Raw genomic sequence first — 14,805 nt, forward strand, 5'->3', positions numbered from 1 at the left:
TCATTAGCACTGAGAACCGAAACAGTGATTTTCTCTCTGGACAATTCCAGATTTTAGGAGCATTGGACAGATTTATTAACTGCAGCTGCGATCACCTGACATCCTTCGGAGGAAGTCTTTTGGTTAAACCGAATCCTATCGACTTCGACAAGGTTCAAGTGCAGATTCAAAAGTTGCCAGAATCTGGAAATATCACAGTTATTTTGGCGGTGGCGTTGGTTTTCTTAAGTTACGTGATTGTGCTTGTTATCGTCAGGAAGACAGACATAGAAGACTCTAAAATTGTAAGTTCTGAACATATTTTGTATTATGTAGAACTTAATAGGCTTTGAAAACTTGCAGAATTCATATTTTTCTAAGTATCCTAAAAAAAACTGATCAGCAAACTTGGAAGAAATCACAATAATCATTTAAAGTTTCCAAGTTTTTTAATATCATCAATATATATATATATATATATATATATATATATATATATATATGTATCTTTAAGTAAGGGAAAAGTAAAAAAAAAGTAAATCACCGATTCATTAATGGTATTATCATTTTTCTTAAGAACGTTTTACCAGTCCATTTGCCATCCTCTCCAGAGAGTACATATGGATACGAGATAGTAATAACTACAGGAGTCTGGATATACTCAGGCACAACAGCTCAAGTTGCTATGGAGATTTACGGTTCTGACGGAAGGAGTGGCATTCTTCAGCTCAGCCAAGAAGAGACTGGTTCAATTGACGTGTTCTTCTCTCGTGGTAACTCAGCCATGTTTGTACTGTATGTTAACAAATCTCTTGGTGTGATTCGAGAAGTGAAGATTGGTCATAACAACTTTGGTGATAGTCCTTCGTGGTTTTTAGAGGAAATTTTCATTCGGGACGTACAATCCAATCAGTCCTGGAAATTTATGGTCAGTCAGTGGTTTGCTCTTGAGCGCAGAGACGGGCGTATCGAGCGAATGTTTCAAGCAACGGTATCTCAAATGGACTTTGCCAGTGAGGTTGCAAAACGCTGGCGGAGAGGGCTTACGGAGCTACATATCTGGGTGTCAGTTGCTGCCAAACCAAAGAGAAGTCACTTTTCAAGAGTACAGCGAGTTTCTTGCTGCCTTTCAGTGCTTTTGACATCCATGTTTGCAAATGCGATGTTTTATGAGCTCCAAGGCAAATATGAACAACCTATTCAAGTTGGACCGCTTAAATTCTCGTGGAGACAAGTAGTTACTGGTATTGAAAGTGCGCTCATTGTGGCACCAATAAACATACTAATAGTGCTTTTATTTAAAAGAGCATCCAAAAAGTCCTCGAGTAACAACAGTCCTTGCTATAAAGCTAATTTAATCAAAGGTATCGCCTGGTTCTTGTTTTTCGGTTCTTGTGCTATTTCTGCTACGTTTACAATCTTCTATAGCCTGATTTGGGAAAAGAGTGTCAGTGAGCAGTGGCTGTCCTCAATGCTTATCTCCTTTGCTCAAGATGTCACAATCATGGAACCAGTTAAAGTGTTCTTTACAGCTGTAGTTTTGGCAGCCATTATCAAGATGAAGGCGAAGAGATCAACGGTACCTGCATGTGAAGACTCTAATCAAGTTGAAAGTGGCTGCTCAAAACAAAGGCTGTGGACGTTGAAATTAGCGGAAGTAGAAAAGATGAGGAAACGCCAGGCCAAGAAACAGAACCTGTCACGTTACTTCACAGAGTTGGGTATCTACTTGGTTTTCGTTTTCTTGTTAATGGTAGTGTGCTATGGAAACAGAAATGACCATCGCTACTTAATGACCAGATCAATCCGAGATGGACTGCCCAATTTTAACAATGTGAGTAACATTTATTGTGTTTGGAGAAATCGTTAAAAGACTGATATTACCCAACAATCGATGTAGTCACAATTGTAAGTAACGTATTAATTTTCATTGAACTCAGATGGCAGATGACAGGAAGTACTGGAGCTGGCTGCGGAAAGTTTTCATTCCTGGAGTGTTTTCCGGTAGATGGTACAACGGTCAGGAAGAGAAAAAAACAATGTACATTGGTAATAAACGCTCTCTTCTCGTCGGGATGGCTCGATTAAGGCAACTGAGAGTGAAATCGAGTGAGTCCTTTCTTTTATTTACTTTTAAGTCTAACTCACCCTCAAGGAGACGCCTAGAAAATATAATTTTTTTCCTGTCAAAGTGTTAGGCATACGTTGTCAACATTTTGATATTCTACTTTATTTTGTATACACCTTTTAAAGAGAAAAAACGGGCACAAGTTAATATCCGGTTTTTAACTAAATTTTCCTACACGATAAAGAATATGGGAGATGTGCTATACCTGTAGATTGAATTAGTTCCAAAACAAACTTTCTAATAAATGTCCCTTTTTTTATTAAACTTACAGCACCATGCAACGTGTTAAAATACATGAAGACAACTTTCCAGGAATGTTACGAAGGATATTCGGAAACAAACGAAGACAAGACCGCTTTCTATGAACCGGGCTGGAGGTTTGTCGACAACTCTACAAGAGATGCAGACTTATTTCGACTTTGCCCGAAGCCATGGCGATATCAAAATGCGGAAGAAAGTGATAGCGGGTCAGAGTGGGGACAGTTCTCATTTTATCGTGGAGGAGGATTTGTAGCAGAACTCGGGTACAAGAACCATACGGGGTTCAAAGCCGTAACCACTTTGCAAAACAACGGTTGGCTTGACAGGCAAACCCGGGCGGTTCTGGCACAGTTTTCCGTGTTTAACCCGTCGGTGAATATTCTAGGTGTTGCCACATACTTTTACGAAGTTGAGGCATCAGGACTCAAAGAAGCTTTGGTACAAACTGACATTCTTTCTCTTGATCCTACAAACACAGCTTCATATCAGTTCTATTTGATTTGCATTTTACTATACGCTGTATCCGTTCTGCTGTTTTTGGGAAGAGAATGCTTCAAGCTTTACAATCACCGTTCCCGGTATTTCCAGTCCGTGTGGAATTGGGTGGAGATGTCCCAGGTTGTTTTCTCCGTGTTGGCCGTGGTTTTGTACATAAAACGACAAATCATAGTCTCTTCAACATGGGCAAGGTTAAAAGAAAACAGTTATGCAAATATAAGTTTCAAAAAGGCTATCATTTGGCATGAAGCAGAAAATGTTGTACTTGGAATCCTGATGTTTATCGTCACTGCAAAACTCTTGCGAGTCATTCGCTTCAATAAACATGTTGCTGTATTCTCCAAAGCATTGACGATATCTGCACAATCTCTTTCATCCTTTAGCATTGTCCTATTGATTCTTTTCGTGGCATTTCTTCACGCCGGTGTATTGATGTTTGGTACTGGATCTGAGCGCTACTCCTCTGTGCTAAAAGCAGCTTATTTCCAACTCGAACTGACTCTTGGAAGAGTGAAAGCCAGACCAATCAGTGAATTAGCAGAGGTAAACAGCACATACGCTAAGATATTCGTCTTTGCTATTCTTTTCACCCTAACAATTATCTGCATGAACTTTTTTATCGGCGTAATAAACGATGCACTTCTGGATGCAAAGGTTACCGCGAACGAAAGTGAGTTGCACGAGCTCGTTGATGAGGTTCGTTGCAAAGGCTCAAAAGAACGGAACACATTTTTCGATTCTGTTAGCAGTAGACTGAGACAACTGAAAGTCTCCCAAGCATCAAACACGGGAGAGAAAAAAGCAGTAGATAGAAGCATTACCCTTGATTCCAAGAAGAGTTCAAAAATCAACTTTGACCAAATCAGTGAGGCCATCAAAGCTTTGAGGGGAAAAACGGGCCAAGAACCAGGAGAAAAACAGCCGAAATACTCAAGAGGAAAATCATTTTTCGGTGGAATTAGCAAATTCTTGAAAACACTGGGAAGAATGAGCCATGACGAACACTGCAAAGGTAAAAAAAGGAAGAAAGTTCGATTTCAAGAGGATGTCGCTAACTCTCATCTTCGGAAATTAGAGAAAAGAGGGTATGAATTGTTTCAGCGGCTTGATAGGGTTATGGCGGGATTCTCAAAAGAGGACGAAGAATATCATTATCTAATGAAAACAATGCGAGCCTGTGACTTCTAAACCGAGAGGAAATAGTTGAATGGTGAAAGGAATAAATCATATACTCGAGAATTAGACGGAAAGATCGGGACTGTAGTGTACATTACCCCGTGATCACTGGCAAATGGCTGAAATGCCTCGCACGCATACGTATTAAATGTGTTCTTTTCTTTATAATTGAATTTCACGCTTAAAATAAAGAAAAACTTGATAAAGGATGGTAATATAGAGGTGGCGACAAAAATGTAGAGGCGATCAAGTAGAAAGAATTTTTGGCCACTTTCCTTCAGATACCGGTGCAGCACCGGTGCTGCACCGGTATCGCAGAGGTCATGGGTTCGATTCCCGTTCAGGCCTGAATTTTTTTCAGGCCCTATTTCTCAACTGCTTAAGTTGAGTATATACTGCGATGATCTTCATTTGCTTAAAATGTATTTTCCGCAGTACAAATATATGACTTTCATGTATTCTTATCACAGAGTGTATTATGTTTGTATGTAGGTCCATCTAAATTAGATAGTTAAAACGTAGCTTCACGACCTGAAGATTAGTTTCTCGAAGCGGTGCTTAGGGAAAGGCCTCGTTAGAATGTCAGCAAGCATCTCATCAGTGGCAAGATATTTACAAAAAATTGCTCCATTTAATGCTTGTGGAGTACCAACAAACGAAAACTGCCCCTCGTCGGTGCTACCCCAAGGTAAAGAAGAACCAGACGAAACTTTTTGTCGCCTTTCCTCTACATTTGAGTGTATTCGACACCATCTTCTTTCGCAAATTACTTTTGACATGTATATTCAACCTTCTATGCTATCGCTCAACGTAAAGCGTACTTTTCGATTTCTACAAACAACGGTATAAAAGCGACGGTCAACAGAGAATTGACCCATGGATGAAAAACTAAAAACTGAGCTTTCCAAAACACTGACAGCACATGTTAGCTCTTTTTTTAAGTCTTCCTCCCCCTCCCCCTCCCCCCCCCCCAAAAAAAGAAAAGACAAGAGAAGGAAAAAAACATACCTAAACGGGGATACTGTGCACGGAAACAGTTAATCTCTTTTGAAACACACAAGTGGAACAATTTTGGCTGGAAATTCCCCGCGCAAAATGGTAAAGTAGAGGATACAGAGCAACCTGTCTGACGCAAAATCTAAGGAAAGAATTGAGTCAATGACAGGAAGCAACAAAAGTTTGACAAAGGAAAAATACAGATTTTTGGAACACGAAGTTTATTCAACTACGGATACTTTGTTACCCCAGTAATTTACCATTGACTTTGACAGCTTGAAAACGAAATATCCGCACACGCGCAAACGGTTGAACGCTTTGTCAAGTGATAATAAAGAGCGGGCAGCAGAAACTCATCCCAGCGGCCAGTTTGAAGACAGAGAAAAAGGTCATCGTAGAGAGGTAAAGGACCACTGGCGTAAAATGACATCTTTTTTTTGGAGGGTAAATCGATTCTCATAGTAAAAGAAAAAATAAAATATTTATTGTGGCCTATAAAGAGGTAATGTGACCAAAGTAGAGGAAAACCTAGTTCAAGTATTCAGAAGGGAAACCTCGAGGAAAAACGAAATCAGCAAGGTGAGATGAGTCAACCAGTTTGTGAACAAACGTTACACTTTGTTTTTTCTGTAATGATATAAGCTCTCTGAAGACTTTCTGTCAGGCGAGCTTACTACGTACACATTGTACCGCAACTTTCCTGGTCACTCTTTGATCATCTCAGTTTTTGTTGGATCTGTGAAGAGTTAACTTTTCCGCTGTTTGGCGGGACTCAAGGGAAAATTTCGGTTGAGAAGAGGTGGTAAACTTGAAATAAAGGCCGCACCGCACCCATGGCCGTAAGGTTTTTCTACCCCTTTTCACGTCATAACGTTGGCCCAAATAAAGATGTCGCTCTTTTAATAAAACGTACGGGATTACGAGATTGCAAACTGCTAATGGAGAGGAAAAGGGTTGACAGACACGGCTTTAAGAATTAAACGCATTTCTTGTTTTCGCTGATTGAATAATCAAGCTGTACTTTACTATCGAGTAAAATCAAAGTCTAAATAAAGAAGAATCAAATCTATCAGGGACAGCGTTTGTTGATTTGTTTCCTTTGGGGAAGGGGTGGAGTTTAAGGATTTTACACTTCTCCCCCCCCCCCAGCCCCTTATAAGGCTCCGTAATATTTTTAAGAAAACCCACTCATTTGCAGGAAATTTGCAGCCAATATTATTAAGTACACTTATATACTTTATTAGTGACGACTGATCCTTCTTCCGTTCCCCCTGAAAACCATCTATTCCCCACCTCACCCATCAGCGACAAATAATGAATTGTTTCTCACATACGATTAGTGGTGGTCATCTAAGCGTGCCCATTCCCTGACCAGATTGGCCAGATTTGTTTTGATAAACTCATTTCCATATATGTTTTTTGGCTCTTTGGAACGGGAAGAAACGATTCACGCTGCGGGTTTCAATATTTTGGTGAGCATCGAATGTTGTCTCAAAGTATCAAAAACATACCAAATCAACAAAAAAAGTTAGAACTGCATGAATCAACGGAAAAAAATAATTTGGAGAATATCACTTTATTGCATTTTCATCCTTAATGTTACTCAATATAATTCACGTTAGATGTCTGTGACATTTCATGCTTGAAATACTTATTGAAAAGGATATTTTTCTTTTCTTGATGGCGTCCGAAAAGCAACTAATTTCCTTTCCTTAAAGCTCAAAATATATTAAGTGTTGACGACTTGTTCGCTTTTTGTTTCGATAAAGGACTGCTAGCAGAGTTCCTTAACAGGGGAGGGGAGGGGAGGGGAGGGTCCTACTTCAGAGTGTCTGAAGTAGATTTTTTTCATTTCAAAAATTGTTACTTTAATCACTCTGGCAAAGAAAGGGGGTGATATTCTTTCTAGTGCTTCATTCCCGCCCCTCCCCTCCCCCCTTTTTTTTTGATGCACTCACGCGCTATAGTTACGCATCTGTGTTGTTTTGCTAAGGGCAGTTGATTTCTCTCCCAGGCTCACCATAATGTAATGATCATATGATATTTCTGACATGTCTTTTTTTAATTTTTAAGTCAACCACTAATTAGCCAGCTAATGTTACTCAGTCATTAAATGACGTCAAGAGACGATTGAGGTATGTCTGAGATTAATGCAAATGGCTTGAACATGGTCAGAGATATCAACACTTGGTTACGATAAGAGAATAAAATGAAATTTTTGGGTACGGCTCTATAAACTCTTGTGCCACTTTACAATATAACATCACTTTCAAAGAGGATTGCTTAAACTAGAAATCTGTAAAGTTTCTGAGAAAAAAAGCAGTAATACCTAAGACCATTTATCTGTGGTTTCGATATTGTTCAGTGTCGTCGATAACACTCGTTGATCTTGAACTTCCAGCTGCATGACAAGAAGAAATGTTCGCGGTAGAAACTGCTTAAAGTTAGAAAGAACGGTCGATCAAGAAGCGCGTATTGTCCTGAAAAGAGCTAATGTCCATGAAAGTGATTGGCACTAATTTCATGTCTCGCGGAGGGGAAGTCAGAGGAAAAATTGGTGATCACTTAAATAGTTCACTTATCCAGACAATCATACTTACTATTAGCTTTAATACCTTTACCTCTCGACTAATTCATTATTTGATTCTTTCTTTATAAGGGTGGTTTTAAAATATGGATTCCTCTGTGAGTAATGTTTAAAACCTTCTCAATATTATTTGATCGTTAACGCTTCTAAATTCATTGTGTTGACTAATTGTACATTCAAAATACAATCGTCTGGCAAATATATTCTTTTGTGTCAGGAGTGTAATCTGTTATGGTCCATTGGCAAAGAAAACGCGATGTAATTTCAGCAAATACTACTTACAATATCTTCTTGTTGATTATAAATAAACAGTTTTTGAAAACTGGAACGCGACTCAGTTTGTTTATTCCTCAAAGCTGGATGTTTTGTCTTTTGTTGACACGTTGTCGAGTAACCAATTCGGCAGTCATCGCACACGACCAGAGGTTAACGTAATCACTTACGTAAATACGAAGCTAAAACATTGACACTCAAAAGCTGCAAACTGTTTACAAAGTGAAAACAATCGAGGGCACCCGCGTACGTGCAAACTTTCCTGATCAGTTGGCTGACGGTTGTTAAGATGCTCTCGGTTACAATACTTTCATTATTAGCTGAATGAAGTAAGTTTCATTTCGAAAAATCAACTTTTCGGTAGAAAGGAATTTGAGATTTTCGGCTTCAGCGCAGCACAATTCAAAAATTGTGTTTAAGATTATAACAATCTAATCCCTTTCCATACAGAGGTCTCACGCAGTCTCTAAACTTATAGAAAGTCAAACACAAAACTATCCGTCCTAATTTATTTTGTTAGACATTTTAGAAACTTCTGATATGCCTGGGATAGCTTAACAATTTCCCTCAGAAGTGGAAATCACAAAATCACAGCTACATTTCTTTCCAAATAAATCTCTCCTAACTGATTTTATGATATGATCACTTCTTAAACAACGCAGGTATTTTTACTTATGCAATCACAGTGACTAAGTTTGTTTATTCAATATGAGGCTAATTCCCATAGTTTTTCGACTGCTCAGGAATTCAGTAATCACTAGAAGCTTCTAGTGTTTTGAATGAAGACAATTAACTCGTAAAATTCCCGATCGCAGAATAATGAATCTTTAAGCGATGTAGTTCTTGATGTTTTCCTTTCTTTCAACATCACGTCCAAATGTTATGGTAGCGTGATTTAGCCGTGTAGCTCAAGGGAAACCATTGTAACAATAAACTACGGCAAAATTATAAAAAAGAAAATGAGTTGAAAAGGGGTTGCAGTGTAAACCAGCTTAGTAGCTCAAGTTGAACTTTTTCAAGAGATTATTTTTTTTAATTGCGGCAATGAATACGCAGCAGATTTATTCGAAACCGATGATTGAGGGTAATTGACCATTTGATCTATTTTTCCATCAAAAGAAAAACAAACCTCCGTTATCACGAAAAGAGGAGGCAGACTCTTGCGATTTCTTTATTCGCGCGACGCCCTTTTATTTTCCGCTGACTGCACGAAAAACAACTGCAACAGGAAGTGCTAGCTTGAAGGCTACATCTCGTCTAACATTTAATTCGAGCTTAGTGCGTGGTTCACGGCTATGTTCATGATTCTCTCTCTTCTAGAGGCCTCAGTTTCCCTAACTCTGCATTCAATTGCTATTGTTCTGCTTTTGTTCTGCTCATTAGATCTTTTGTTTTGCTTCGTCCCCGTTGCCGCCGTCGTCGTAGTTAAAGGTCTCTAATCCACGGCGGTGGCGACTTGGTAAAACAAACGATTTAATAGCCTAACAGCTCAGTACATGCGTTTTAAAGCTTTGTATATTTCTTAGTCATCTTCTGTAAAAAAAAATACATAAAAAATATGTGATCATCAATATTCGTCTTATTGTGAGAACGGAATCCCAGAAAGAAATTTGTATAAGTTCGTATTTGGAACACAACGATGTCCACATTCGTCATGCCCGGAGTTGAGGTGACGAATCGATACGAACACGTAGACACTCCATCTACCCACACGATCGCCGACGAGCTGCACAATCGGAATAAAACTGATTCAGCTACCAGCTGATTATCTGAGTGGTGTGTCCCTTCAGTAAATCGCACAAATGATACTGAATCTCTTTTCTTTTTTCTCTTATTTGTGAGACAAATGGGACCTTCTCGATCCAACCATCCAAACAATCATATCGAGACAGAGAGGAGGCATCGATTTACCATTGCAGAGTTGGCACTAAAATTTCTCACATATTGTGCTCTGTTCTTATGCAAGTCTCTATCCTCACAGTGCCTCGCTTCATCCAGGAGTTGAAATGGGTACCGGCGAACTGACAGAAAAACCTGACGAAATGCTGAGCAAGGGGTTTGGTGGGGGGAATGGGGGGAGGAACATGTCACGGACGAGCATTCCAGCCAGGGGGAGAATTGCTATACTTCTTGTCACTTCACGCTACAGAAACAAGAATAGGCTGTTGCTGGATAGGCATCTTGGCTCGAGTATAGATTTATCTCTCTATGCACTCAATAAGAAATAAATAGCGCGCATCGAGGCAATGAAGTTTTTTTTTTCTTCATCTCCGCTTCATACCGAAAAATTCCAACATCGCTTTGTCAATGTTCACAGTTTTTATTTGGTCTTTCATAACTACTTTGACCCAATTCATTTGATCACTGAGGACGCTTTCCGCCAATAATTTAAAAATATCTTGCTTTTAATCCTTTACTGGCTATTTGCACAAATTATCTAGCTAGTCATTCACTCTTATTATCCACGGAACTTACCTAAGAAGATGACCGTCTCATTTCTTAAATGAAAAAAGGAAAGCTGCCCCCACTGAAAGGCCCTTGACTCCAAGTCCCCCTCTTCATGATTAATGTCTGCTTCCTAGTTGCCATGAATAAATTCTTTGACAGCCAATGATAAGTTTTAATGAGGTAAAGGGCTGTACAGTAATAACATCCCTACAGCTCCGCTTTTAGACTTGGCTACATCTAAATATTATCAATTGTTCTTTTGATTCATAAAAGTTGATCATTATTCTCTTTTTGACTTTTTTTATTTTCTAAATGTCCATTATCTTCATTATGGGAAACTCTATTGATTGCTGTTACGCCACTCGTCAATACAACCAGTGTTTCTTCCCGTGTATTCGGTCGTGTTCGTACACCACTCGGCGAGTCTGGTACAATTACGATGGTCTGGAGAATGTGCAACCTTTGATTGACAGCGTAAAGCCTGAAAAGGGTGTGATCTGAAAGTTTCCGAAGTCTCCAGCGGACATCAATGCAGACAAAGAAATAGCGATTGCACTTGCATCAGGTAGAGTATCATTACACATTAAAATGACATGTTAATATCACAATATTAATGTTGAGGATTGCTTTTCATAAACCTGTAGAGAGTAGCTAAGAAACTAAACAAATTTCTTTCCTCGGCAAAATTGTACCCAAAAATTTCAATACTTAAAACTTGTTGCTCGAAACTGGAAAAGCCAAGGAGACCGTGGTGCTGAAACGGTTTCTTCGTGCTCTTCTCTTTTTATTTCGTTGCATTTAATTCTTTGCTTTGTTTTTGTACATATTTTGAAATCGGTATCGTTTCATTTGCTGAAAATTTTTGTTTCTTTTTTTTTCTTTCACTTCTTCGAGTTCAGTTGCTGACTTTCCTCGACTATTCATCGCCTTTGTGGCTTTCATTGAAGTTGTCAGTTTATGATTAGTGTTGGTGATTTTGATTGGTATACCTATACTAATTGCTGCCAAACATTCATTTCTGCTCTTTAAAAGCGAATTAAAAATTTATGATATGAGCCCGCACAACATTTACCATTTTTCTTTTCCCATTTACTCACAACAAACTTTGGACGTAGCCGCTGTTTGCGGGGATGCTGGTCAATTTTTACCCATTGATATCTTCACAGGCATAGGACAGCTTCATAAATTCTCCAACTTTTCCTATGAAAAAATACTTTTCGTATGAAAGAAAATTCTACCCCCTCCTTGTTGATGTTTTCTCATTGTTTCACATTGACTTTTTTTCTCGCAAAAATAACTAAAAAAAAAAACATTGAGCAAGATGAAAGGAGCAGGAAGATTTGGAGATATTAGGAGATAACCAATTTGTCGCAGCCAACAGGGGAAAACTACCATTCTCAGCAAATACGATAAGATTGACAACACAAAACGAAAACAAAATAGTGGAAGAGGTTCTCATGTTCTCCAGTGAGGCACTATTCGCCAACCTTCCTCATTCCTTAATCAGTAAGGCCTTACGATATCTAAAAATGAAAATACATTGTTTAAGGAAAATAAAGGAATGTTTTCTCTTTAACTCCTAGAATTGGCATCAAAGCATGCGTGGTGATGATTCCCCTTCTGAGTGTAACGTGGCATTCGGTCTCCTCTCGCCTGTACATGAAGCTTTCGTTTACGTCTTCACCATACTCAACTCCGCTCAAGTCAGTATACGCTGGTAACTCTCAAAATTATTCAATCTCTATCATTATTTTACTTTCTAACCAAGTGAGACACCATTAAAATGATCACATGATAATTTTTGGAGTTTTGAAAACATAAATGCAGTTAGCTATGCAAGAGAAGGAAGACTTCTTTTTCAATTATAAGATACGCAATTTTCTTTCCTTCTTGAAATCGTTAAAGGTATTTGACTAATTTGTTTGCATATTGCAAAAATTAATGATCTTGAAATCATTTTCATGCTGCAGGGTTCCTAATTTTCGCTCTACACTGCATGCGAAACATCCAGGTAAGAAAAAAAACTTCAAACTGATAATTAACTCCATATCATCAAGTTTTAGAGTTTCGATAGATATCCGAGTACATGTGCTAAGAACCGAATTTCGTGTTGCTCGTCTATCTGCAGATCAGAGAGCGATTCAAAAGAAAGATGAACACCGTTTTTCCATCTTCTTTAAAGAACAACCCCACAAGGAAGAGCCACAGGTCATTCCAAATGAGGTTGGGGATGTATGGGCAATTGAATTGCAGTCTTGTGCTGAGTTTGAATCGAAATCGCACCTAACTTAAATAACTGGATCCAGCCAACCGGAAATGACAGTCAATTACCTAGTACAATCACTTAGTTAACAGCAATAAGTCGGTTACGATCGATCTGACTTGCTCTCTGCAACTAAAAAGAGTTCTTTTTTTTCATTATTGTTTAAGCATTCAACTAGCTGTAATTGTTATGTATGCTCTTTACGATAACAAGGTTGTTTTTGGGGCGATCGTATATTTGTAGGCAAGATTAATCGAAATAAACAAATGTATAAATTTAAATTTCTAATAGCTCAGTATCTTGATGACTTTCCTTCGAATAAGACCACAGTCCACTACAGAGGAGGCGGGAATTTAAGTCAAGATATTATGGATTGTCTTTCTTTAAGAAGCACTCTAGCACGCAGCTTTAATTGAATGTATTTATCTTTCGATTCTTGTGCGCTGACTTTCTGCACTTACTGCATTATTATTTCATATTCGATGTTTCACTTATTGAATTTACAAACTTCTCACCAAACACTGTCATTACTTTAAACATTAAGCTATGGATAATAACTGAAACTATAGGTTTCTAGAAATTTCGAGAACGCCTAGTCATGCAGAAATACATACCAAGGGACTTTCTGGAGCAGTTTATTAGGTTACGTAGTTATGATGTAACACTACCAATATAGTTGTGTTGTAAGCGTCCGGAATTTTCGAGAATACTTTGTACATAAGGACACAGTCGTGCAGCAATAATACTTGTTGTCGGGAGGGACTGACTTTTCAGAAAGCTATACCGAGAGAGAGCAACCGTGGAAGATTGTTAATCTCGAGTTACTTTGGAGACAACTTCGAGATTGTGTCAGTAGTGAGGAAAGGAGTAGTTTGCGGTGGGTTTCAATTAGTTTTTTAAGGATAATTATTCTAACTGTTTAAGAGTCGCTCCTTGGCAAGAATATTACAAGTTGTTTAATAAATTAAATGGGTCTGTTGATAAATGATGCTCTTTTTGTCTGTTAAATTGTACCGTAACAAATAATACTAATAGTCTTAGCTGCTAACGCTGACATTCAAAGTTGTTGCTTAATGAATAAATAGATCAATACGTAGATGTTTGAATAAGTAAACAACGTATTTAGAAAGAACAGAAAAAAAATCCTTGTAACTGGATCTTTTTTTGGATCAATTACATTTAACCATTTTTTTTCGCATTCCTGAAATTAGGAGTATCGTTTTAAATCGAATATACATCGATTAATTTGGAATTAAACTGGGGCAATGTTAGCCGGGAAAGGCATAAACCTAGAGATTATAAACTGCTCGGCACACATTATTGAACAACGATTAAAGAACTTTTACACAGAGCATACAATTTTAAGGAAAAAGCTTAGCGATAGAAATGCAGAATATTTCGATGGGCCTGATTTTCAAATATCACTACAGCGGAACTTTGCATTGCAGAGGAATTTCAACAAGCGAGAGAAGGAGTCAATTATGTAGATGAGGCTAACAGTTTATAATAGTCTAGTTTACGTCATACCCATTTATAAATAAACATGGTGACGAAGCGTGCGATTAAAACGGAAGAAGTTAAAATAAAAGTTATTCTGAGATATACAAGCACTTTTCTCTCTACACTGCTCAAATGCGATGGGTAAAAACGTTTCAAGCTTCGATTGACTGAATACATCGCAGTTACGACGAGCGAATATTCCAGAATAAATGATCAATTATTCCATGAGCGTGGAGAGATACTGAGAGAGTAGAATGTCTCACCCACAGAGCACATCACTATGACCCAAGAACGTCTCGCACTAAGAGCTTTTGACTCACCGCTCGTTCTAAATTGTTGGAATTCAAACATTTGGAAACAAAAGTGATAGTCTGCATGACGCTTTTCTAGGAGAGAGTTGTTTTGTAGGCTAAAAACTAAACTTTGGCCGTTAGCCACCGTTGTTTTAAAGACATACGAGGTAATTAGCGTGTCATAAGCGAGATGAGTAAATAACAATAATTTCCTTTTATGCATAAGGAACAGATGGCATTCTAGCTTAAGCTGCCCGTTGATAAAACAGAATTTTGTTTAGGATCCCTTTCATTTAACAGAGCTCATAAAGAAATTACCGTTCTTACCATCAAATATTTTTTAGCTGCTTCTTCTGCAGCACTTTAACTACAAAAAGTATTTTAATGACGTGAAGCTTTCCAA

General features: G+C 38.2%; 1 protein-coding gene and 1 long non-coding RNA gene across 2 annotated transcripts; both read left to right on the forward strand.

Moving 5' to 3' along the window:
- Window positions 1-904: 904 nt before the first annotated feature.
- Window positions 905-4,054, forward strand: LOC149052032 (polycystin-1-like protein 2). Its single transcript, XM_089211636.1, has 3 exons — window positions 905-1,831; window positions 1,938-2,088; window positions 2,379-4,054. The coding sequence occupies exons 1-3, from the start codon at window positions 905-907 to the stop codon at window positions 4,052-4,054; spliced, it is 2,754 nt and encodes a 917-aa protein (XP_089067762.1).
- Window positions 4,055-7,848: 3,794 nt separating this feature from the next.
- Window positions 7,849-13,594, forward strand: LOC149052033 (uncharacterized). The gene is made up of 2 exons (XR_016188280.1): window positions 7,849-8,227; window positions 10,725-13,594. It is a non-coding gene; the product is annotated as an uncharacterized LOC149052033 (long non-coding RNA).
- Window positions 13,595-14,805: the final 1,211 nt, after the last annotated feature.

This window comes from Pocillopora damicornis, chromosome 1 (assembly GCF_964200805.1).
Source record: "Pocillopora damicornis chromosome 1, jaPocDami1.2, whole genome shotgun sequence".
Taxonomy (NCBI): domain Eukaryota; kingdom Metazoa; phylum Cnidaria; class Anthozoa; order Scleractinia; family Pocilloporidae; genus Pocillopora; species Pocillopora damicornis.

What these genes read in the sequence shown, in the direction of transcription:
- LOC149052032 (XM_089211636.1), top strand. Translation starts at nt 905, where the DNA reads ATGGTCAGTCAGTGGTTTGCTCTTGAGCGCAGAGACGGGCGTATCGAG. An exon ending in ATGTGAGTAACATTTATTGT is followed by an intron (nt 1,832 to 1,937) that starts GTTTGGAGAAAT and finishes GATGACAGGAAG; the next exon opens with TACTGGAGCTGGCTGCGGAA. An exon ending in GCAACTGAGAGTGAAATCGA is followed by an intron (nt 2,089 to 2,378) that starts GTGAGTCCTTTC and finishes TTAAACTTACAG; the next exon opens with CACCATGCAACGTGTTAAAA.